The sequence below is a fragment of the Mobula birostris genome, chromosome 16 (assembly GCF_030028105.1).
Source record: "Mobula birostris isolate sMobBir1 chromosome 16, sMobBir1.hap1, whole genome shotgun sequence".
Lineage (NCBI taxonomy): Eukaryota > Metazoa > Chordata > Chondrichthyes > Myliobatiformes > Myliobatidae > Mobula > Mobula birostris.
This window is the reverse complement of record NC_092385.1, coordinates 20554416-20578928: the sequence shown is the minus strand read 5'-3', so window position 1 is coordinate 20578928 and position 24513 is coordinate 20554416. Positions and strand designations below refer to the sequence as shown.

At 40.6% G+C, this 24513-nt stretch overlaps 1 protein-coding gene across 1 annotated transcript in view; it reads right to left on the bottom strand.

Moving 5' to 3' along the window:
- Window positions 1-7299: 7299 nt before the first annotated feature.
- LOC140211030 (ninjurin-1-like) overlaps window positions 7300-24513 on the bottom strand; it is a 52342-nt gene continuing 35128 nt past the window's right edge. The window contains 2 exon segments of the mRNA XM_072280387.1: window positions 7300-12662; window positions 20101-20268. Of these exon segments, the coding sequence (XP_072136488.1) occupies window positions 20111-20268 (158 nt within the window). The 3' untranslated portion in view covers window positions 7300-12662; window positions 20101-20110.

Below are 24513 nucleotides of genomic sequence, written 5' to 3'. Positions count from 1 at the left end.
CCTACCCTGTCTCATTACCTAATAACAGATCAAGTATCACACACTCCCTCACTGGAACTTCTATGTACTGTTTAAGAAAAGTTTCCTGAACACATTTGACAAACTCTATCCCATTTAGTCCTTTTACAGTTTGGGAGTCCCATTCAATATATGGAAAGTTCAAATCACCTACTATAACAACATTATGTTTCTTGCAACAGTCTGCAATCTCTCTACTAATTTGTTCCTTTAAATCCCGCAGACTCTTGAGTGGTCTATCATATAGTCCCATTAACATGTTCCTACCTTTCTTATTTCTCATTTCCACCTATAAAGCCTCACTAGAGGAGTTCTCCAGTCTGTCCTGACAGAGCGTTGCCATGACATTTTCCCTGACTGGTAATGCCACCCCGCCTCCTTTAATCCCTCCCTCACTGCCACGTCTAAAACAATGAAACCCTGGAGCACTGAGTTGCCAGTCTTGCCCCTCCTGCAACCAAGTCTCACTAATGGCTACAGTATCATAATTCCATGTGTTGATCCATGCCCTGAGCTCATCTGCCTTTCCTACAATACTTCTTGCATTGAACTACAGGCAGCTCAGGACATTAATTGCACCATGCCCTACCTTTTGATTCCTGACTTTGTCTGAGGTCTTAACAACGTCTACTTCCACAACCTCTCAGAGTGTTCTGGCACTCTGCTCCCGTTCCCTGCCAACTCTAGTCTAACTCCACCCTCCCCCTCCCCACTTGCAGCACTAACAAACCTTCCCACTAAGATATTAGTCCTCCTCCAGTTTTAGTCCAAAATATATCTTCTGTACAGGTCCCACCTTCCCTGGAAGAGTGCCCAATGATCCAAAAATCGGAAACCTGCCCTCCTACACCAACACCTTAGCCATGTGTTGAACTGTATGATCTTCCTATTTCTTGCCTCACTAGCACATGGCACAGGTAGCAGTCCTGAGACCACAACCCTGAAGGTTCTGCTCTATAATTAGCACCTAGGTCCCTGAACTCACTTTGTAGAAACTCATCACTCATTCTACCCATGGACCATGACCTCTGGCAGATCACCCTCCTACTTAAAAATGCTTAGAACTCAATCTGAGATATCCCAGACCCTGGCACGCAGGGGACAACATACCACTGGAGTATCTTGTTCTTGTCCACAGAACCTCCTGTGATGAACTCCTATCTTGCCGTGGACTGTCATTTTGAAGAGAGAGTGCCTGAGTGACGTCAGCCGCCGGCTTTCTCGGCTCCTGTTTGATTCTCACTAAGAGAGCGAGGGGGCGGAGCCATGGGACTCTGCAGCTCGTTTTGATTTAGGCAAGGACACTCACTCACACATGGTCAGTCGCAGTTGGAGTCGGACAATGGAATGAAGCCAGTGACTGAGGGGTCACTGGTTGGAACTTCCGAGTGCCCACAAGGGTGGGTTGAGTATCGATCCAGCACATCGATAAGGCCATCACATTGTGTGATTGGGGCAAGCTTGTGGAATCTACCTAAGTGTTAACCTTTGCCTGGGTGGTAGTTCCCTTTGAAGATGGTATCCCTGTGATAAGCTACTACTGGTGATAATTCGTAAGTGGATTCGGAACAACGGGTAAAACCTATGGCGATTGTTATCCTGTTTACACCGTGGAACCTGTAGAATACGACATAAATGCCTTCTCTCGACATTCACCTTGGATTACAAATACCTCTCTCGCATCCTTTAATCTGTGGATGAACTGAATTTACCATCTCAAGATTTTAAGGCTGGTGCCCCCCGAGCTCAATAGTTTGGGAGTTATATTTACTCATATGTACACTCATAACACTGTTAGCTTTTGATTATTCTTGTTTAAGTTGCTATATTAAGTAGATACTGATAAAGATAGTGGTTTTAACATCAAAACCAGACTCCAGGTGTGTTCTATTGTTGCTGGTTCATTTAAATCGTTACGGGTACGTAACACTCCTTTCTGTTCCCCTAATAAACGGATTCCCTATCACCCTACCACAGCTCATCTCTTCCCCCCCACCTTCCCTTCTAAGTCACAGTGCCAGGGACCTGACTGCTGTGAATTTCCTCCGCTTGGTCATCCTCCCAACAGTATCCAAAGTGGTAATCCTGTTGTTGAAGGGGATGGCCACAGGGGTACTCTGCACTGACTGTTTAATCCCTTTCCCCTTCCTGACTGTCTCCCAGTCTCCTGTGCCCTGCACCTTGGGTGTAACTACCTCTCTATATGTCCTATCTATCACCCCCCCGCCAACCTCCTGAATGATCTGGAGCTCATCCAATTCTAGCTGCAGCTCCTCAGCACAGTCTGTTAGAAGGTGTAACTGGATGCACTTCTCGCAGTTGTAATCATCAAAGACACTGGAGGTCTCCCTGCCTCCCCACAACCCACAAAAGGAGCATTCATCTATCCTGCTGGCACCCCTACAGTTCTAACTGTGCAAATATAAAGAAGGAAACCAATAAATAAACAGGGGAGAAATGAATCTACCTACAGCCTTTTCGTTTCCTCTCACTCAAGCCTCTCCTCACGAAAGCCTTGAAGAGCTAAAGCCTCAGAATCCCCACTCCACTCCACTGCCCACTCCAACAAAAGCTGCTCTGCTTGCCCCTGCCTTATTTTAATTTGTTCTAGCCAATCAACCCTATCTCTGAATGGCTGCTGTTCAAAACACCAACCTGCTGCAAATCGATGCCTTATGTAGTCAATCAGTGAACCTGAGTGAACTACATCTTCTCATGCTTTGGACATTTAATTACTAGCAGGAGTCAATGGAGAGAACCAGGATCTGAATCCTTATTTGACCTTTTCCCTCGGGCTACCGAGGCCAATTTAATGTCCCAGTTGTTGTCTGACTAAATCAGAAATCAAAACCAGGATCTCTGCCAAGGTAGCTCGATAAGTACTACACAACATTCTTATCCATTAATGTATCAGGTTTTATTTTCCAGTTTTGTGAGTTCACCCATTGCAAAAAAAAAATTATGTTGTGCTAACCCAGGGAAAACAATAGAAGCAAAAAGGTGAAAAATAGAACAATCTTTCAAAGTCCTCCAGATACCAGTTTTGATTAGAACACAATTGTTACAAAATCCAGATACAGTATGATTTAGGAGTATTGTGAAAATGCATTTTGTTCTTTTTAGATTTAAGCAGACCGTATCAGAGTGAGCTGTAGATTATTTGGGTACTATGGAATGACAATAAATTGCAGGATTGGTTATATCGGAGGTAGAAGATGCGTAGGAGACCATGATATAATTCTGACAATGTCCTCTATAATTCAGATTGCAAAATAAACGAGAATGGTATCATCAGGTGGGCTACATGTTCTGGCAATATATGAAATGGATACATTATAGGGCATAATCTGTTTGAATTAAATTGTGTTTGTGGAATAAATTTTATTACAAAAGGAATTGAAATCATAATTCACATTTTTAAACAAGTTGTTAAGGATGAAGACTTCAAAAATGATCTTTTCCAATGGTACTTTGAAGGCAGAAACTGTTGCTATAAAATTAAATAAATATCTCTCTAAATTTGCCCTTCTTCATTTCAGGGGATTAGATTCCAGTTTCCTCTTGAATTTTTCAGGTAGTGCTTTACACATCATTCAGGGGTTCCCAACCTGGGGTTCACAGACCCCTGGGTTAGTGGTAAGGCTGCATGGCATAAAATAAGTTGGGGACCCCTGTAAAATGTAAGTGAAAATAACTTCTTTTCTCACCATTTCTGTCTCTGTTACCAATCTGGTTCCTCTCCCTAGACTGTCTAGACCCTTTGAGATGTTGAACAGCTCTGTGGAAATACATCTCAACTTGCTCTATTCTGAGGAGTCAAGTCACAATTTCTGCAGGCCATCCATGGACCGAAAGCCCCTCGTCCCTGTGACCATTTTCCTAAACCTTTGCTGAACATTTCCCTGCAGCTTATCATTTGTCCTGCCTATGATGTTTAATATTGGATGTTATATTCTAGATGTTACTCCTTTGGTCTTTTTAATCTTGTTGCTTTTGCACCCTTTGCTCCTTTATATAAAGTCCAACATTGCCCATTTGAAAAAAAACTTTCTCGCTATATCCTGACAGCATCAAATATTTGAATTTATATCCAGATCGGTGTCTGTTTTTCATTATTCCTTTGACCAAAATGTATAATTTATACTTTTCCTACTTCCAGTCGGATGGTGGCATGCTCGGACGCAGCGACCACTCAGGGAAAGATGCATTTGTCCGTCTGGTGTGTTTTTTGTGATTGCATTTCACTGCTGGATGCTCAGAACATCAAGTACTGAGGGACTATCCCCTCAGCGAGTTGCTCAGTAGCGATGGAACTGGACTTGTTATGTACCGTTGAGCTGAGACAGCGTGTGATCCAACAAATGGAGCGAGTGATTGTCTTGGATGTTTTTATTGGGATCGCAAGACCCTGTTGGACGTTAGTGAGGTAGAATACTGCAAGTCCGTTCATTGGTGAGACCGAAGGTGGGGACCCTACATTGCCTCAATTGTGGCGAGGTCAAGGCCTTGGCCATAGGGTCACCTCGGACGCAGCAGCCTGCTGCAGCTGCCCAGGGAGAGAGCAGTGGTGTGCTGGAATCATGCTGGGTCGGGGGCTGATTCTCCGGTCGGTGCTGCCCTCCAGTGTTTGCTCAGGTGAGGAACAAGCTAGACCAGGACAATCCACAGTCCTGCCACTCAGGAACTTGAGCTATAATTTTTTTCTTTGTGACTGTATGTTTTCCTGAAATCGCAACCATATGTGCCATGTGCTATTTGCAGTGTGCTGTGTGTTTTGCACCTAAGCCCCACAGGAACGTTATTTCACTTGGCTATATTCGTGTTTAGCTGAATGATAATTATACTTGAATTTAATTTGCCCATTCTACAGTATATTTTCTCAAAGGCCTATCACTGTACTCCTCACTTAGTACAATTGTATCACCTGACATTTCTCTTGTCCTCTACACCCAAATCTCATTTGCTGTTATATAGGGGGAAACAGTGGTCCTAATACTGAGCCTTGAAGAATGCTATTCATTTCTTCCTTCAGCGCAAGTAACCACCTTTCAGCATCTGTTTCCTGCACTAAAGTTAATGACACATCCATAAGACCACAGACAGAGAAGCAGAACACAAGAACATAAGAAATAGGAGCAGGAGTAGACCATCTGGCCCATCGAGCCCGCTCTGCCATTCAATAAGATCATAGTTGACCTGGCCATGGACTCATCTCCACCTACCTGCCTTTTCCCCATAACCCTTAATTCCCCTACTATGCAAAAATCTATCCAATATTTTCTTAAATATATTTACTGAGGTAGCCTCCACTTCTTCATTGGGCAGAGAATTTCACAGATTCACCACTCTCTGGGAAAAGCAGCTCTTCATCTCTGTCCTAAATCTACTCCCTTGAATCTTGAGGCTAGGTCCCCTAGTTCTAGTCTCACCTACCAGTGGAAACAACTTTCCTGTCTCTATCTTATCTATCCCTTTCTTAATTTTATATGTTTCTATAAGATCTCCTCTCATTCTGAATTCCAGCGAGTACAGTCCCAGGTGACTCAATTTCTCATCATCTAACTCCCTCATCTGTGGAATCATCCTGGTGAACCTCTAAAGCCAATATATCCTTCCTCATAGAATTAGGCCATTCAGCCCATTGTGCCAGCTCTATCATTCCAACATGGCTGATTTATTAAACCTCTCAACCCATTCTAATGCCTTCTCGCCATAACCTTTTTGACACCCTCACCAATTAAGAACCTATCAAACTCCGCTTCCAATACACTGTACCGCAGCCATCTGAGGCAATTAATTCCACAGATCCACCACATTCTGGCTAAAGAAATTCCTCCTCATATCTTTTCTAAAGAGATGACCTTCTCTTCTGAAGCTGTGCCCTCTGGTCCTAGAATCCCCCTTCTAGAAAAGATCCTCTCCACAAACAAGAGAAAATCTGTAGATGCTGGAAATCCCAGCAACACACACAAAATGCTGGAGGAACTCAGCAGGCCAGGCAGCACCTATGGAACAGAGTACAGTTGATGATTCGGGCCGAGACCCTTTGGCAGGACTGGAGAAAAAATGACGAGGAGTAGGTTTAAAATGTAGGGGAGGGGAGAGAGAAACACAAGGTGATAGGTGAAACCAGGAGGGATGAAGTAAAGAGCTGGGAAGTTGATTGGTGAAAGAGATATAGGACTGGGAGAAGGAGGAATCTGATAGGAGAGCACAGAAAGCCATGGAAGAAAGAAAAGGGAGGCGACAGGCAGGCAAGGAATAAGGTGAGAGAGGGAAAAGGGGATGGGGAATTGTGAAAGGAAAAGCATTACCAGAGGTTCAAGAAATTGGTGCTCATGCCATCAGGTTGGAGGCTACCCGGACAGAATATGAGGTGTTGTTCCTCCAACCTGAGTGTGGCCTCATCGCGACAGTTGAAGAGGCCACAGATTGACATATCAGAATGGGAGTGGGAAGTGGAATTAAAATGGGTGGCACTGGGAGATACCGCTTTTTCTGGCAGAGGGAGCATAGGTGCTCAGCAAAGCAGTTACTCAATCTATGTCAGGTCTCACTGATAATCAGGAGGCCACACCCAGAGCACTGGACACAGTACATGATCCCAATAGACTCACAGGTGAAGTTTCACCTCACCTGGAAGGACTGTTTAGGGCCCTGAATGGTAGTGAGGGAGTAGGTTTAGGGGCAGGTGTAGCACTTGGTCCGCTTGCAAGGATAAGTGCCAGGAGGGAGATCAGTGGGGAGGGATGTATGGATAAGGGAGTCGCGTAGGGAGCAATCCCTGAGGAAAGCAAAAAGTTGGGGGGGGGGGAGGGAAAGATATGCTCGGTGGTCGGATAACATTCTCTCCACATGCAATCTTATATTGATACAAATGCTATCCCTTTACTTCAAGGACTTCATTTTTGGTGAACTATAATAAGGCATTCTATCAAATGCCTTTTAAAATAATTGCATGGAAAATTACTATGTCAAAACTGTTGAAAGATTATTGCTGATGGAGGCATCTAGGTAGTAGTAAGTATTGTCAAATGTAAGGTAGGGGAAGAAATGTTCTTTGATTTATCATAAAGTGAGGCAGGAGAATCATTCCCTGGGAAATCACATGGTGTAAGGGGATTGACAGTGAACAAATGCACACATTAAAATGCCATCCTTCTATTCCCCACATGTTCTTGACGCATCGGTGTTGCTCAATGCTAAATAAATACTGCATGACAAAAATCATTACCCACAGTCAAACAAAAACAAACAGGTTGATATGGCCAGAGATACAATAAGAAATGCGTTTTTATTAAAGAACATATGTTAATTATGAAGTGCAACATTTAAAAACAAATACACTTGTACAGTCAGGTAGAGCTGAACTTGGAAAAAAAAAGGGACAAAATTTGCCTTTGGTCACTAGTGCTGAACAAGTAGAAGAATATAATTTACCTGCTGTACTTATTCCCACAAACTTAATTCCAGTTCAGGTCAATGAAGTGAACAGAATCGAATGTATGGAAACCAAATATCATATGTTCAGTTTTGATCACTAGAGATAAATTTCTTCATCAAGGGAATTTGAATATATGTATCTGGTGTAGATCGACATTGGATCTACAATACCATTTTAATACTTATGGTTTTTAAGCTTCATCTTTGTTAGTTAATTATTCCTTGAAAAGTTAAACTGGATAGTTTAAAAATGCAACTATAACTCAACATTCTATCCTGCGGAAGCAACGTCTGCAGAATATGAATGCATCTGACTGGAACTGTAGCATGTGACAAAATTGAATGGAATGCAGGAGAAGGTGACTGGAATTATGAATCCGGCAGTAGTATAAAAATCCATGCTCTGGTATTGTTAAGTCTGATTGCCCTTTCTCAAACTTGTTTTCAATTGACTTCAACGAATAAGAAAATGAGGTGGAGTACAATAGAAACTGCCAGTTCATTATTGCCCATAATGAGGTAATATCAAAATGACTTTATATATGTGTATTTTTTGTTTCTGTTTAGAAATATCCTACATTCAAACACTCGCAGTATTAATTGATTATTACTGCGATATACAAGAAATTTGTGGTGCCTTATCTGAACAAAACAATCTGCTTTGTTTAACATCCTGTTTCAGACACACAGTGACAGTGCACATCCAATCTTGGAAGGCCGGAAGTTTCTGTGTGGTTGTGCTTTACTTGTTAGAAGTGAAATCATGTACTTACATTTCCCATTTTTTAGTCTGGTAAGAGGAAGAGTGGAATCTGCGAGTGTCAAATATAATTATAGAATCTGTAGTTTAAGAAATCACTTGCTGATGAAATACCCTCTTCAGCTTGTGAAATACTCTTTAAGGGCCACATAACTATTCTATGAAATTAGTTCCCAGAGTAGTACTGTAGCAGGCACATGTTCATCAATCCTTTACTAATGCATAGTCCCTCTTTAGTGCTATCCAAGTCCGCAGTACTCAATATCTTAAAGCGTATGTTGTTTTGTAAATCCAGTTTTTTTAAAGAAAAATATTGAAGCATTTATATATAATTACCCAAAAAGAAATACATCTAAAATTGTTTATAAACAGCGAAGTTGTCTAAGCATACACTGGGCATATGAACAACATAAATAGTACATACTGATATAAGATATCATAAAATATCAAGCTGAAATACTGTAAATTGATTTAAAATCCATTGTTCAGTTTTACACGTAAAACCTGAAATGAAAGGCAGCAGTATATAAATCAGCTCTTTGTTCAAAAATGCACATTTTGTAATCTGTTTCAAACTACAAATGAAGTAAATGAAGCCATCCTTTACAGTGCTGTGATCTTCATTTTGAAGTACAAGTCACAGCTGACAGTTACATCAAATCTCTTTATTTGTTCTGTTCCTGTCCAATCAGGCAACCTTTTAGATTGAGAACATCAATCTGGATTTATTACAGATTTCCAAGTGTACCTATTTCAGCATCTTTTCAAACAATTAGCTGGATGATAGCTTCTGCACATGCTGAAGGCAATTGATCTGGGCCAGTAACAGAACTAGATAATGCAAGATATGCAGCTGTTAAATAATCTTTTACAACACACATGATCTTAATGACAAGGTGAAGTTAATCCTGAGTGGATTAACCTGCTCTGAATTCTCATGGAGCTGTGGAATTCAGGGTTTTCTTGCAATGAGGCTCAGGGGATGTGTGGTATCACAAGAAACATAAAAAAATAACTGAAATGGCCAAATAGAAAATAAAAGTCATAAGGTGAATACTATCTTCAATGTATAAATGTTACTGAAATTTACTGCAGTTTATGCATATTTTTTAACGTAAAATTTTAAACATATTTAAGTACTTTATCTGCCAAAGTGAGCAAATTATTTTGTTCAATTGTTTTTAGTTTATTCATAATTTATTGCCAACTATCTCAAATTCTGAGAGGCAGAAGTTCATGTTAAGTCACTTGTGTCATGTCATTTGTACTTCACTTTCAAAATTAATGGAACCAAAACTGGGAAGTGGAGGAAAAATGCACAGAGCCTCCTACATGATACACCAAGGTTGAATGCCTATCCCGGAGATATGCCACGTTAACAGCAGAGGCGTCATGTTAACAGAATCACAATCGTGGGCTCATAGACTGGCCGGTGTTGAGAAATGAGGGAGACACAAAGGAAACAACTAAGACGCCATGCACAAAGCTGCTCATCATTATGAAAGATTATAATGCACAGATAATGGTGAAAGGCAAGGTAACTTTAAACATCAAAATTAAAATGAGACAGGATGTAAAAAAAAAGGATGCATTTTGATATGAAAAGAACTTCCACTGAGGAGGCTGAGCAAAGTATAAACTAAATTTAAAGAGGAGGAAAAGAAAGGGAAATTCAGTGATTGAGACCACTTATATGACTGAGAATGACAGAAAAGCAGAAGTACATCAAGAATATTGCAAGTTCTTTAGAGGGGACATGAGAAGTAATAATTACTGAAAATATATCCACTGGTTATCTCAATTACAAAAATAACATGGCTGGTAAAAACACCCCATTTAAAATGTTTGATATTGTGAAAGCTATCCTCTATGTTTGTATCCTGTTACCTTTTGAAACAATCTACTGATATATCAAACCAGACAAAGAGAATCTGAGAGGGTGGAGAGGCACAGGCCTGGTGAGCAGAGAGAGGGAGACTGGAGAACCTCACAGATCCAGTAAGTGTATGCATACTGGGGTTAGTTTGTTATTATTATTGTTGTCACATATATGGAAGTACAATGAAAAGCTTGTCTCGCAGACTGTTTGCACAGATCATTACACAGTGCATTGTGGTAGGACAAGTAAAACAGTAACAGAATGCAAAATAAAGCATAGCAGCTACAGAGAAAGTGCAGTGCAGGTACACAACAAGGGGAAAAGTCCTGGTGAGGTAGACTGTGAAATCAAGGGTTAATCTTACTGTACCGAGGAACTATTCAATAATCATATAACAGTGGGGCAGAAGGTGCCTTGGAGCCTGGTGGTATGTACTTTCAGGCTTTGTATCTTCTGCCCAATAGGAGGAAGAGAAGACAGAATCTCCAGGGTGGATGGGGTCTTTGATTATGTTGACTGTTTTACAGAGGCAACGAGAAGTACAGATAGAGTTGATGGAGGGGAAGCTAGTTATTGTGATGTGTTGAGCTGTGGCTCTAACGCTACAACTCTGCAGTCACTGGCAGAGCAGTTGGTTTACTGAACTATTATGCATCCAGACCGGATGCTTTCTCTGGTGTTCTGATAAAAATTGAAGAGGGTTGATGGGAACATGCCAAATTTCTTTTGCCTCCTGAGGAAGTAGAGGCATTGGTGAGCTTTCTTGACAATGGTGCCTACATAGTTAGACAAAGACAAAGACAGATGTTCACTCCTAGGAACTTAAACCTCTCAACCATCTCAACTTCAGCACCACTGATGCAGACAGGAACATGTGTACTCCCGCCACCCCTTACTGCAATCAATGACCAGCTGCTTTGTTTTGTTACCCTGAGGAAAAGGTTCTTGTCATGACATTATGTTACTAGCTCTCTATTTCCTTTCTGTACTCCAACTCATTGTTACTTGCAAAACGGCCCATTATGGTGTTATCGTCTACAAACTAAATCGAGGGAGTCTGGAAGATGGGGTTGGGGGCACATGTCCGGTTGGAGGAGAGTGGGAGTCGGGGGGGGGGGGTGAGGACCTACTGAGTGGATAGAGGGGAGCCTACAACAACACAGGAATTTGGAGCTGTTAGTGAAGAGTGTATGAAAGTGGCAATCTCCAGTTCACAACCACAGTCTATGCCAAAGAACGACATGTGAGGACATTAGATGCCGAATGGTCAGCATTTCTTCCCAGTCTCTTCTGATTAGCCCAAGAGATTTAAATCAGAGGATGACAGTATCATTAAAGAGTGCATGATTTATTAATGGCCTACAGGAGGAAGCAGAGTGTAAACTATCAAAGGTTGATGGTTGCTGATGACACCTAAGTAGGTAAGAGGGCATATTTGCAATGAGGATATTTTCACTTTGCAACATGGTTAAGTGAGTGGTAAAAATGGAGGTTATGGTAAGAAAATGTGAAGTCACCCACATCAGTAAAAGGAATCATAAAGCAGACTACTATTTAAGTAGAGAGAGACTGCAATTGCGTGCTTGTGCATGAGGTACAGAAAGTTAACAGCATGTTATTAAATGGCAAATTTGTCCTTCATTATTGGGGGTTGGAATTTAATAAGAGAGAAGTACCAATGTTCAGTGTGTTGGTGAACTGCACCTGGAATTCTGTGTACAGTTCTGCTTCCCTATTTAAGAAGTGATATATTACCACTGGAGGTGGTCCAGCAGAGATTCACTTATGTGACAAGAGGACTGTCCTGCCTCAAACCTGGAGTTCAGAAGAATGAAGGATCAGCCTGCTGAAATATGTAAGAACCTAAAGGGGCTTGCCAAGCAGAGTTTGCAGCTAAAAAGAAAGGCTCAAATGAGAAGGCAGAGCCACAAGATAAGGCAGAAGATATTTAAAGTTGAAGTCCACTGGAATTTCTCCTCTCAAAGAATGGCGCATCTCTGGAATTCTCTGCACCAAAATATTGTGTAGGCACAATTAAGGATCAGAGAATTCAGGGCTATGTGGAACCAACATTGAAATGTGGCGGGGGGTGGGCGGTGGTGTTTGAAGTCTTTTGTAGATTAGGCTTGATCTTATTGAGTGATAGTATAGGTTTAGGGGCTGAGTGGATCACTCTTGATATTTTCTTGTCATTTAACTTATTACCAATTTCTTAAGTCTGATCACTTAAAATAACATTTATTTTATAAGGTGCAGATGCTCCTGATCATAAATTATAAAAAGAATATTTTTGCTTAACTTACACTGGCCAGCTTTTTCAGTGACGTCCAATGTTATTCTTCAAATTAACTGACAGAAATGATAGAGAGCTGCATTTTATAAAACTAAATAAGTTTCTGTACCTTTAAAGTAATTATTAAGATTTTTTCACAAGCAGATATATTTATTTTATCCCATGCTTGGAGTGATTTTGTGAAAAGGCTCTTTTCTTCTTAGTCTGACACTGCTCAGGATGCATGCGATGTCCATTCCCTTTTGTCATCCCTGGTGTTTCATCATCAGCTAGAAAAAAATGGAAAAGAGCAAATGCAAATGCCGATTAGACTGGTTAATTCCACAATTAGTGATTATGTTGTTATTTTCATTTGCATTGAGCAGAAAACTAGTTTCATTGAGAACATGCACATATAAGAAACAGCAGCAGGCCTTTCAGCCTCTTGTGCCTGGTCTGCTTTTCAATAAGATCATGCTGATCTTTCAACATTCAACACCACTTCACCGCACTAACTCTGTACTCGTTTCCACAGAAACACACAGTTATGGTATTATGAAATCATACGGCATGGAGACAGGCAATTTATCCCACCAAGTCCAATTATAAAGCATTTATTCAAGACATAGTCAATTTAATACCCAATCATCCTCTCAATAACACTGGACAACACATTTTTTCCAGAAGTGTTACTTCCTCAGAATTTTATTTTAGTTTAAGATAGTCCACTTGAAGCTGAACACAAGTATAAATTCAGACTACTTGTATCATGTAGGAGTTTGGAGAAATAAGAAGTTAATTTGTATTGAATATAATGCATTTAATTGCATTACAGTGCTGACACTTTGCAATAGTTCAACGAAGCTAAAAATGTTTCATTGATGATTTCTGTTTATACTCCGTGTCAGAGGCTTCCTGCTTAAGGGTCCAACAATAATCAGCCAGCATTTATGGATTCCTGTGGCCCTGATACCATTTCTCCATGACCACAATATTCTGACGAAACTTTTCACCCTGCTCGACACTGACAGCGCCAAGATTCATAGGGAATAAGTCTAAATGGGAATGCAGTAAATTAATCTTTAGTGGCATGATGCACTTCATGGTTTTGTATGCTTGAAGCAAGTTGTGAACCAGCTACAAGTAGTTTGGTGCTCTGTAGCTGCCAAGAAAATTTTCAACAACATCCTCGAATGCCATCATGCAATTTTCTCTGGTCCAGCTAGAAGTTCTGCTAATTTCCTGTCATTGATGACCTGTTTGATTTGTGGACCAACAAAAACGCCCTCCTTAACCTTGGCTTCAGTTACTTTGATTTGAATTTTGAATATCAAGTCTGGAAAACTTCAAAAAGTGGTGAAAGATTGGGTAGCTTCAGGGTGATTTTCATGATCAGCAGTCCAAAATCCATAAGATACACCCAAAAGTATTCTGGAAGCAAAACTCTTGTTGTCCAGTGTATTCAAATAATCCCCTAATGAGTGGAAATGCCTTCATTATTCCAAATACACCATTAATTTCTAGGGTTCAGTTTAGAGCCAGAACGTGGAAAAATGCCCTTTGGTCCATCTTGTCCATGCTGTCCAAAATGCTCCTCTAAGGGAATTAGGCCATGTTTGGCCCATATCCCTGTAATCCTTTTCTATCCATTTCTGGACACCAAGAAATAAAAAAAGTGTTTTCACTGCTGCGGTTCAGACAAATGATGTGGCAGGAGCCATGCATTTTGAAAGGAAGCCTCAATTCTCAGGGAGTACAAAGGAACTTTCTATCAGTCAACTGCACTGTTGATGGGATTACTGCAAATGACAGGGCTGACATTTGGAAGGCAGTACATTAGTTAATTTTTTAAAAAATCGTCTTGTAAATCTGTGCCAAACATCATTTTGAACTTACTGCACCACATGGGTCCCTCATCACCTCACAGCTGAGCAGTAAATGCTGGAAAAGTCATTGACAGTTGCATCCTGAAAATTAACAAAAACTGCAGAATCTGAGTGGATAATTTAGACTCCACAACATCATTGAAGATGTGCAGCAATATCTTTCCCTTTCTTTGCCTATCTGCAGAAGCCTTTAACCATCCATTTTACCAGTGATTTTTTTACTTCCCTCTCCAATTTTCTAATTTCTCAACTATGTTCACTCCAGGGTTCAAGGTACATTTATTATCAAAGAATGCATGCAGTATACAACTCTGAGATTCATCTTTTCCAGACAGCCACAAACAAAGAAAACGCTGGAAGCTGTTCAAAGAAAAACATCAACCCCGCCATGCCAAAAAACAACAAAACAGCACAGACAGCAACACCAGCACCAACTCCCCCATACAGTAAAAACGTGCACACAGCATCAAACCCCAACCACTCCACATAAAAAAAACAAACTGTGCAAACAGCAACAAGAACATCAACCCCTCAAGCCCCAAACACACCCCACCGTGCAAAAACAACAAACGAATCATGCAACTGACAGTAAGAAAGAACAGGCGAAACACAGAATATAAAAGACAAAAGTGACAGAGTCTAAGGGAACCATGGTCAAGTCCTTAAATCGCGGACCCTGAACTTCGGTAACATCCTCTGACAGCATAGCGGGAAAGAGAGACAACCCGGACGCAGGGGCCTTCCTCTGGGGGGGGGGGGGAGAAGATAGATAGAGATAGAGAGAGATATATATATATATATATATATATAGATAGATAGATAGAGAGAGATAGAGAGAGAGAGAGAGAATATGAATGAGAATGAGAATCACACACAGGCACCTCCCTCCGGTAACAGCCAGCGAGCGAGAGACTGTCACACACACAGGCACCTCCCTCCGGCAACAGCCAGCGAGCGAGAGACTGTCACACACACAGGCACCTCCCTCCAGCAGCAGCAGGCAAGAGGCTGGCAGATGGCACTGACCACTTGCTCGCCTTGATGTCTCAATCTTCCTCGATGCTTTAATTGGCGAGATCGGTGAAAAAATGGATCAATCATGAGCTTGCACTCTGTCTCTAAGCTTCCAGGCCTCATGGCCACTCGCCCAGCTGGAATCTTCTCAGAGACAGCAAAGTGCTAGATGGCTCAATCGATCTTCAAGCTGCAGCCCACAGGCTCTAACAGTACTAGAAACACACTTATAATAAAAAGAATATGTAGAAGATGTGAAAGAAACAGTTACGTGGACTATCCGGATGATGTCACCTGAGGTAGCATTGTTCACTGCGATCTTGTCCAGATGACTTCTGACTGAACTGAAGCCATGCAACATCTCATGTTAAAAGACTGCAACTTAAACGATGTATTGATATTTAAAGTTATGGCTGTTGCATTTAAATAATTTTCAGTATGGAGGTAGATGCACTTGTAACCCAATTGTAAACCTTCAACAATGTAGATTAATATTAGGAAAATTCAATTGAATGTTAAATCATGTTCATTGTTTTGGAAAAGTTGCCAGGGCCTGACAATGTGTTCCCTCAGACCCTAAGGGAGGCAAGTGAAGAAATTGCCAGGGCCCGAGCAGAGATGTTTAAAACATCCTTAGCAATAGGAGAGGTACCAGAGGATTGGTGGATAGCCAATGTTGTTCCGCTGTTTAAAAAGGCTCTAAACAGAAACCAGAAAACTATAGGTCTGCCATTATTTGTGGGAAAGTTAGTGAAAGGTATTCTAAGGGACCGGATATATAAATATTTGGATCGACATGGACTGATTAAGGATAGCCAGCATGGTTTCATGTGTGGTCAGTCATGCCTAACTAATCTTATAGAGTTTTCGAGGAAGTTACCAGGAAACTGGATGAAGGCAAGGCAGTGGATGCTGTCTACAAGGACCTTAGTAAGGCATTTAAGATGAGGTAGTAAATTGGATTAAACATTGGCTTTGTGGAAGAAGTCAGAGTGTGGTAGTAGACGGCTGCCTCTCTGACTGGAGGCCTTTGACTAGCGGTGTGCCACAGGGATTGGTGCTGGGTGCTTTGTTTGTCATCTATATCAATGATCTGAATGATAACATGACTAAGTGGATCAGCAAATTTGCAGATAACACCAAGATTGGGGATGTAGTGGACAGTGAGGAAAGCTATCATGACTTGCAGAGGGATCTGATCAGCTGGAAAAATGGCAGATGGGATTTTAATGCAGACAAGTGTGAGGTTTTACACTTTGGTAGGACAAACCAGGATAGGTCCTATACTGTGAATGGTAGGACACTGAGGAGTGTGGTGGAACAAAGGAATCTGGGAATACAGCTACATAATTTGTTGAACATGGTGTCACAGGTAGATAGGGTTGTAAAGAAAGCTTTTGGTACACTGGCCTTTATAAATCATTATATTGAGTACAGAAAATGGGATGTTATGTTGAAGTTGTATAAGACGTTGCTGAGGCCTAATTTCGAGTATTGTGTGCAGTTTTGGTCACCTATCTACAGGAAAGGTGAAAACAAAATTGAAAGAGTACAGAGGAAATTCACAGCATGTTGCTGGGTCTGGAGGATCTGAGTTATAAAGAAAGATTGAATAGGTTAGGACTGTATTCTTTAGAAAGTAGAAGATTGAGAGGAGATTTGATACAGTTATAAAAATTTAAGAGGGGTATAGATAGGGTAAGTACAAGCAGGCTTATTCCACTGAGGTTGGGTGGGACTACAACTAGAGGTCATGGGCTAAGAGTGAAAGGTGAGAAGTTTAAGGGGGATATGAGGGGAATCTTCTTACTCATAGGGTCATAAGAGTATGGAGTGAGCTGCCAGCACAAGTGGTTCATGCGAGCATAATTTCAACATTTAAGAGGAGTTTGGATAGGTACGTGGATGATAGGGGTATGGAGGGCTATGGTCCCAGTGCAGGTCAATGGGAGTAGGCAGGTTAAATGGTTCAGCATGGACTAATGGGCCAAAGGGCCTGTTTCTGTGCTGTACCTCTCTATGACTCAGTGACTTTTGAAGGATCAAGTTGGCATCAATGCCAAATATGTGTGGATGTTGATTTGACTGGATATATTCTGAAATTACTGTCTATAAGTCAATTGGATTTTAGCAATTCGATAAGCCCACAACAATTCAAAGATCACAGCCCTTTCAAGCAGTTGTGAAGTAAGTGGATTATTTTAAGTCATGTGCTTTATCTACAAGTGTGTTTTGCTATTATGGAGCCTTTCCAAGGATATTTAGGGAGGTCAGACTGGTTGTGGATATATTTATTCAAGTGTTGGAACAACCCAGCTTCGCACGTACAGTATACCAAATACAGAATGCCATTGAACCAGACTGTTGTCCTGTTTTAGTGACACAACACAGTATTAGAGCAATTTCCTCAAGCAGAAAGACAAACACAAAGAATATTTTTCAAGCTTAAATCTGATTTCTTGCCGACAATCACATGGTTTACTGTGAATAGTGGCTGGATATGGTTAATTCTTAATATAGCAAATGTTGAAATTGTGGTCAGTGGTCTGAAAAAAGGCATGTCTGTCTACAAATCAACCTCTGAGCTTTTTGAGACACTTAGCTGGTGCTGTGCATATACAGTAGCTAACGTTCAAAAGTGCATCCTGCTAAAAGAATCACAAAATTACTGTAAAGTTTAGAAAAAGCCTTTAGAAAAGTGATAGATTGTTTATTCCGGAATGGACAGGTAAAACAGGACCAATGCCATCCAGGCCAATTCAGCAGGCTTGAACACACCTTGCAGTGGCCAATTTCCACAAAGGTACTAGGATGAAGCTACGCTCCCCAGCAAGTGTAAATAAGTTCAATGCACAAGAGTTAACAGGGAGGTAAATCAATGTATTTTATAAGTGCCAATTATTGCTGTAGTCATCATGAAGAAATTTTGTGGAGCAGGAAGACCAGAACCCAGGACGGCATGACTGAAGTGATAACTGTCCTGAGAGGCAATGCCAGTATGACCAAGAGACAAAATCATTCCTCAGTGACCAACATGCGCATGTAACCTCACCAAAGGAACAACTAGCAGGAAATTAGGAGGCATGACCATTTGGAAAGCTCCTAAATCAGGGAAGCTGAGAATCAAGGTGACCTTGAAACTCAATGGAAAGAGCAGCCTGGGGTAAGTTATTTCTTGAGAAGTCAGATATTATCTGGGACAACTCCCATTGAAGATGTTTTACTTCAGAGCAGTCCAGATAGGATACTGTGTTTCTGAATTATGTCTAGGAATAGAATGTTCTTTGATGGACATTTGTGTGTCTTCTGGGGCAAGATCACGTACCATGAGTGCCTGAGTTGTTAAATGCAAAGAAAGGTCTGTGCTTCAGCAGAAGCAATGGGCTTGGGAAAGAGTTTGGGTAGCCTACCCTGATGTAAGGAGGTGGTCAGTCAGATCTTAGCAGTGTGTTTTTAAACCATGAATGAACCTGCAAAGTAGCAGTATTTGGATATTCAGAGTCAAAGTTGAAAGATAAGAGTACCGTGGAAACTGCAGGAAAGCAAGGGTTAAAATGGTTTGCTAGCCAAACAGAGTGCAGACACTTTGTACAGCCTCTCTCTGTGTTGAGGCTCACTAAGACAACAAGTCAAAATGATAAGCGGACAGAGACAAGTATGTAGGCATAGTGCAGTCACCCAGGCTGATCATGGTCCTTGAAAGCCTAATGCTTATACAGCCTTCCTGTTCAAGCCTGGGATCCAAGATCACTGAGCATACCAAGACAAGATAAAGATGCAACTGAAAGATTCTAGGATAACTGTTACTATTAGACAGTTATTTTACTAATTCTCATGTTATTGGACTTTAACACTCAGATTTCATTGGTACTTGGCACCTGAAATATATATTATGATTGGTACTTAAATATGCAAATGAGGGGATTCAGAGTTTCTATTGTATCAATTTCTGTATAAAAACAGCATTTCTTTATGTAAACTTCAAACCAGTGTGGTGACAGGGGCCATGCTGTTCTCCCTATACACCAACGTTGTAAATAAAGTCTGACTGAGGAACAAGTGCTAGTTGTCAGAGTCCAGTTAATCAGCATTTACAAACTTGGAAAATGAAGTTGCAGAGCAAAACATTATCTGTGTGAATTACAATCTGAATTTATTCTCTGCCAATGAGCAACCAGTACAGAGAACTGTTTGGATCAATACGCATATTTGTAGCAAGATGTGTACAAAATCACCTTGATTGCTTGCAGAGGATAAGTCTAAAAAATGAGTGCAGGTGAGCCTAATTTCTGTGTTTTTATAACTTTGGCATCCTCAGTTCTTCCCTTCTGGTAACTCAGTCTAAGTTGGAGTATTTGTAGGGTAGGGAGAATGAGGAAACTCCCACGTGCCTGTGAGCTTGTTTCTGACTGACTTGAGTAAAATCCTTTCAAATGAATTCTGCTTTTGCTGACAAGAGCAAGGAAGAATTTTAGCTACAATTTGATTTTTCTTGCTGTAAGCTGATTACAAATGATTATACAAAAAGTTTCATCATCTTACATCTAAACGTGTTTGACAGTAAGGTATGTGAGGTTTATTTTGTAGCCTGTGCTTTCAACCCTCACCAAGCCAAAAGCATTTTATGTAAATATCATACAAGTTGGATGTTCTAACTTTTTAAAATAAGTAATGAAAGCACATATTTAGTTACTACAGTACAAAAGATATTCAGGAGGCACTCAAGTGGATTTTTGTACATATTCACTGAATATTTCTTAGTCAATTTACAACAATTACTTTATAAAGGCTCCCAGTACAGGCTTTGTCCTTGATCTGTGTAACTTACTTTGCAGTTGCTAAACAGACTGCGGATTTCCCGGGTTATAAGGTCTCTGCACTCCAAATGCTGTAATGAAGATGTTCACAATAACGATTACAAACACCAGGCTTGTGGTGACGTTGTTGAGGATGTCCAGTTTGTATTGCTTCCTGGGGTCATTCAGATCATATTTCACTGAAAAGGATACAACACTGTCGTTGAGCAATTAAAACAAAACAGTTAAAGGTTCACTAATAAATAATTTAAAAAATGTCCAATAAACATTACTTCAAACCATTAAAGTATTAACTTTACCAAGTCCCATTGTTGAATTATGATTCAAACTATGGCAGATTAAACGAGAAAACAGCCTAACAGAAATTCTATCACATCTCGATACTGACTAAGCTATGTTTGGAATGTTGTCTACTCACAATTAAGTAATGCTGCATGCCTTAAAATGACATGCATTTTAATATTCAGAGATCCAATGTGTTGAAAAATATTGGGAAGGGAAAAAAAAATGAGACACAGTGGCAATAGTGATGGAAAGAGAGGTCATCTTTGAGGGCCAAGGACGGAATCCATTTTCTTAGCAATAAGAAACATATCTGCAGGGAAACTTTAAAGTTCAAAGTAAAACTTATTATCAGAGTATGTGCACATCACTACATACAACCCTGAGATTCTTGTTCTGCGGGCATACTTAGCAAATCTATAGAACAGTAACTGTAAACAAACGGTGCAAATGCAGATAATAAATAAATAGCAATAAATAATGAGCATGAAATAAGATCAAAAGAGTCCTTAAATGAGTGTGGTTATCCCCTTTTGTTCAAGAGCCTGATGGTTGAGGGGTAGTAACTGTTCTTGAATCTGGTGGTGCAAGTCCTGAGGCACCTGTACCTTCTACCTGATGGCAGCAGAGAGAAAAGAGCATGGCCTGGGTGCTGAGGATCTTTGATGATGGATGCTGCTTTTCTACGGCAATGTATCATGCAGAAGCGCTCAATGGTTTGGAGGGTTTTTACTCATGATGTACTGAGCCAAATCCACTGCCATTTGAAGGATCTTCCTCCCAAAGGCATTAGTGTTCCCACACCAGGTCGTAACAGACAGTCAGCTCACTTTCCACCTCACATCTTCAGCAGTTTGCCAAAGTTTTTGATGACATGCCGAATCTCCACAGACTCCTGAGGAAGTAGAGCCGCTGTTGTAGACAGGTCCTCTGAGACAGTGACACCCAAGGAGTTAAAGTTACTGACTATCCACCTCTGATCCTCCAATGATTACATGGACCTCTGGTTTCCCTTTCCTGAAGTTCCTTGGTCTGATGTGAAAATGATGTATAGTGCTGAAACTCAATGGCTCAATTTTATTTCAGAGAATGTACACAGCATACAATCTGAAACCCTTACTCTTTGCAGACATCCACAAAACAGAGAGAAAAAAAACCCCCGAAGAATGAATGATAAAAAAAAACAATAGAACTGGGGGACTTAAGTAGTTAAACATCAATTTGAATAATGTTTGAGTTAAAGGAAAGAAAGAGGAGGATTTTCTGAAACATATTCAGGAGAATGTTTAAACATATATTTGGTTGCTGGACCTGTTGATGGTGAGTAAACTAATTTAGTCAATCACACCCTATACTTATCATTTCATTTGGTTAACATTAAAAATGTGGAAAAGCAAAGAACAATCTAAACTTTATTTCTGAGGACTAAATTTATTGGACTAAGAGGGCAAAAGCTTAAAACAATATTGACAGGAAAACAACGATGAAACAATATTTAATCTTCAAGGGGGTGCTTCAGGTTGATCTATTCCCTCAGCAGGGGAAGATACAAGAACGAAAACCAGAGTTCCTTATATGAAGGGGGAGGCAGAGGATATAATGAAGCAAGACATATGATACATTTCAAGAGTATTTTTACAATAATTTGAGAGTGGAAATGAAGAAGGAAATAAGATTGGAAAAAAGAGGATGTAAGAATAAAGGCAAATTAATTAGAATCACGTCAAATATATTATCATTGATACATGATGTGGAATTTGTTCTTCCATGGTAGCTGGAAAAAGACATAAAAATCTATAAACTACAAAAATAAATGAATATTACAAAAAGTAAAAAGACTCCAAAAATCTTTGGTTGGCATGAAAATAGTGAGTTAATAATGAGGGGTTACTGTAGGACCTATTGAAAATAGAGTATGTGATGTACTCTTAGAGGTGCGGGATAATGCTTGAATATTTACTGAGCGCTTTGTATTAATGTTTACTGAGGAAGAGGACACAGCATGTAATGAATGGGGTGAAAACTGATAGTCCGTATGTAATCAGTAACCTATGCTCAGAATGGATCATTTTCCTGGTCCATCCAGTTTTGCATTGGAGTGGATAAGGGAGGTTGAAAATAGTGCATGGGATTCTGTAATCTTTCTGTCTTCCCTTACCACGGTCAGAAATTTGGGAAGTTTTAAATGTGATATCCTTGTTAGAAAAGTGTGTAAACACATTCTTTTACTTTCATTTTGATGAGATACAGTGCGGAATACAGTTCGGCCCTTCGAGCTATGCCTCATAGCGATCCCCTAGCCTAATCACGGGACAATTTAGAATGATGAATTAGCCTACCAACCAGCACGTCTTAGGAATGTGGAAGGAAACAGCACCGCCCGGAAGAAGCCCATGCGGGGACAGGGAGAATGTAGAAGTTCCTTACAGGCAGTGGTGGGAATTGAAACCAGGTCACCGGGCGGTCTGAGTAACTACAAATGGCCATTTTAATATTAGCGGTGGAAAGCATTTTAGGAAAAAATAATTGGAGAAGAAAATTAAGTGTTACTTGGAGCAGTTTGAGTTAATAATGGAGTCAAGGCACAAGTATTAGGAAAAGACAGTACATGTTTAATAATATTATATCTTAATAAGCTACACTGTAGGTTGATGAAGGAAATGCAGTAGATATTGTCTGCATGTGTTTTCGGAAATCATACAAAATTTACTGTACAGACGTGTCGGTGATACATTCCGGCAGAGGTGAGGTAGTGTAGATGCAAAGGCACAGTTATGCAGAATAAGCAGAAACCGAGGAGCCTGGCAGCTCATGGGCATTGACTTTGGAAGAAAATATTGAGCAAGTGGCTAGCAAAGGATATTGGATCCTGTGATTTATAAATAGAGGTATTAGGTACGAAACAGGAAGCTTTTCCGAACCTTTACAAACTTCGAGTTAGGGAAGTTCTAGTCACCACACCTAAGGAAGGATGTTACGGTCTTTTAGAGGACCTAAAGCAGCTTGACTGGAATAGCTCCATGATGGAGGATCTGATCACAAGTTTAAATTGCAGAACTTAGGGTTGTTCTGTAATTTATTTGTTTATTTATTGAGATATAGCACAGAATAGGCCCTTCCGGCCCTTCTAGCTGCACCACCCAGCAAGCTTCGATTTTAACCCTAGCCTAATCACGGGACAACATACAATGAACAATTATCCTACTAATCGATCTCTCCTATAATGCTGACTCTCCTCTCTCCTCAGTTCTGTTAAGCTGACTATTCCCATTATTTAGACAAGAGAAAATCTACAGATGCTGGAAATGCTGTTGAAGGGTCTTGGCTTGAAGTGTCGACTGTACTCTTTTTCATAGAGGCTGCCTGGCCCTGCTGAGCTCCTCCAGCATTTTGTGTGTTATTTTCCATATTTATTATTCAAAAGTTCAAAGTAAAACATATTATCAGAGCACATACAAATCATCACATACAACCCCGAGATTTTTTTGTCTGTGGACACAATTAGTTAATCTACATAACAGAAACTGTAAACATCAGGAACTGTTAACTGTAAACAAACTGTGCAAATGCAGATATAAATAAATAGCAATAAATAATGAGCATGAAATGACAACAGAATAGAGTCCTTAAATGAGTGTAGCTATCCCCATTTGTTCAACAGCCTGTTGGTTGAGGGGTAGTAACTGTTCCTGAACCTGGTGGCGCAAGTCCTGAGGCAGCTGTACCTTCTACCTGATGGCAGCAGTGAGAAGACAGCATGGCCTGGGTGGTGAGGATCTTTGATGATGGATGCTGCTTTTCTATGGCAAAGTTTCATATAGGTGTGCTCAATGGTTTGGAGGGTTTTAACTGTGATGTACTATGTGGAATTCGCTACCTTTGTAGGATTTTCCGCTCAAAGGCATTAGCATTCCCATACCAGGCCGTAATGCAGCCAGTCAGCACACTTTCCGCCACACATCTACAGAAGTTTGCCCAGGTGTTCAACGACATGCCCAACCTCCACAGACTCCTGAGGAAGAAGAGGTGCTTTCTTCATGAAAATATTTATATGATGGGTCTAGGACATGATACCCAGGAATTTAAAGTTACTGACCCTCTCCACCTCTGATCTTCCAATAATTAATGGCTCATGGACCTCT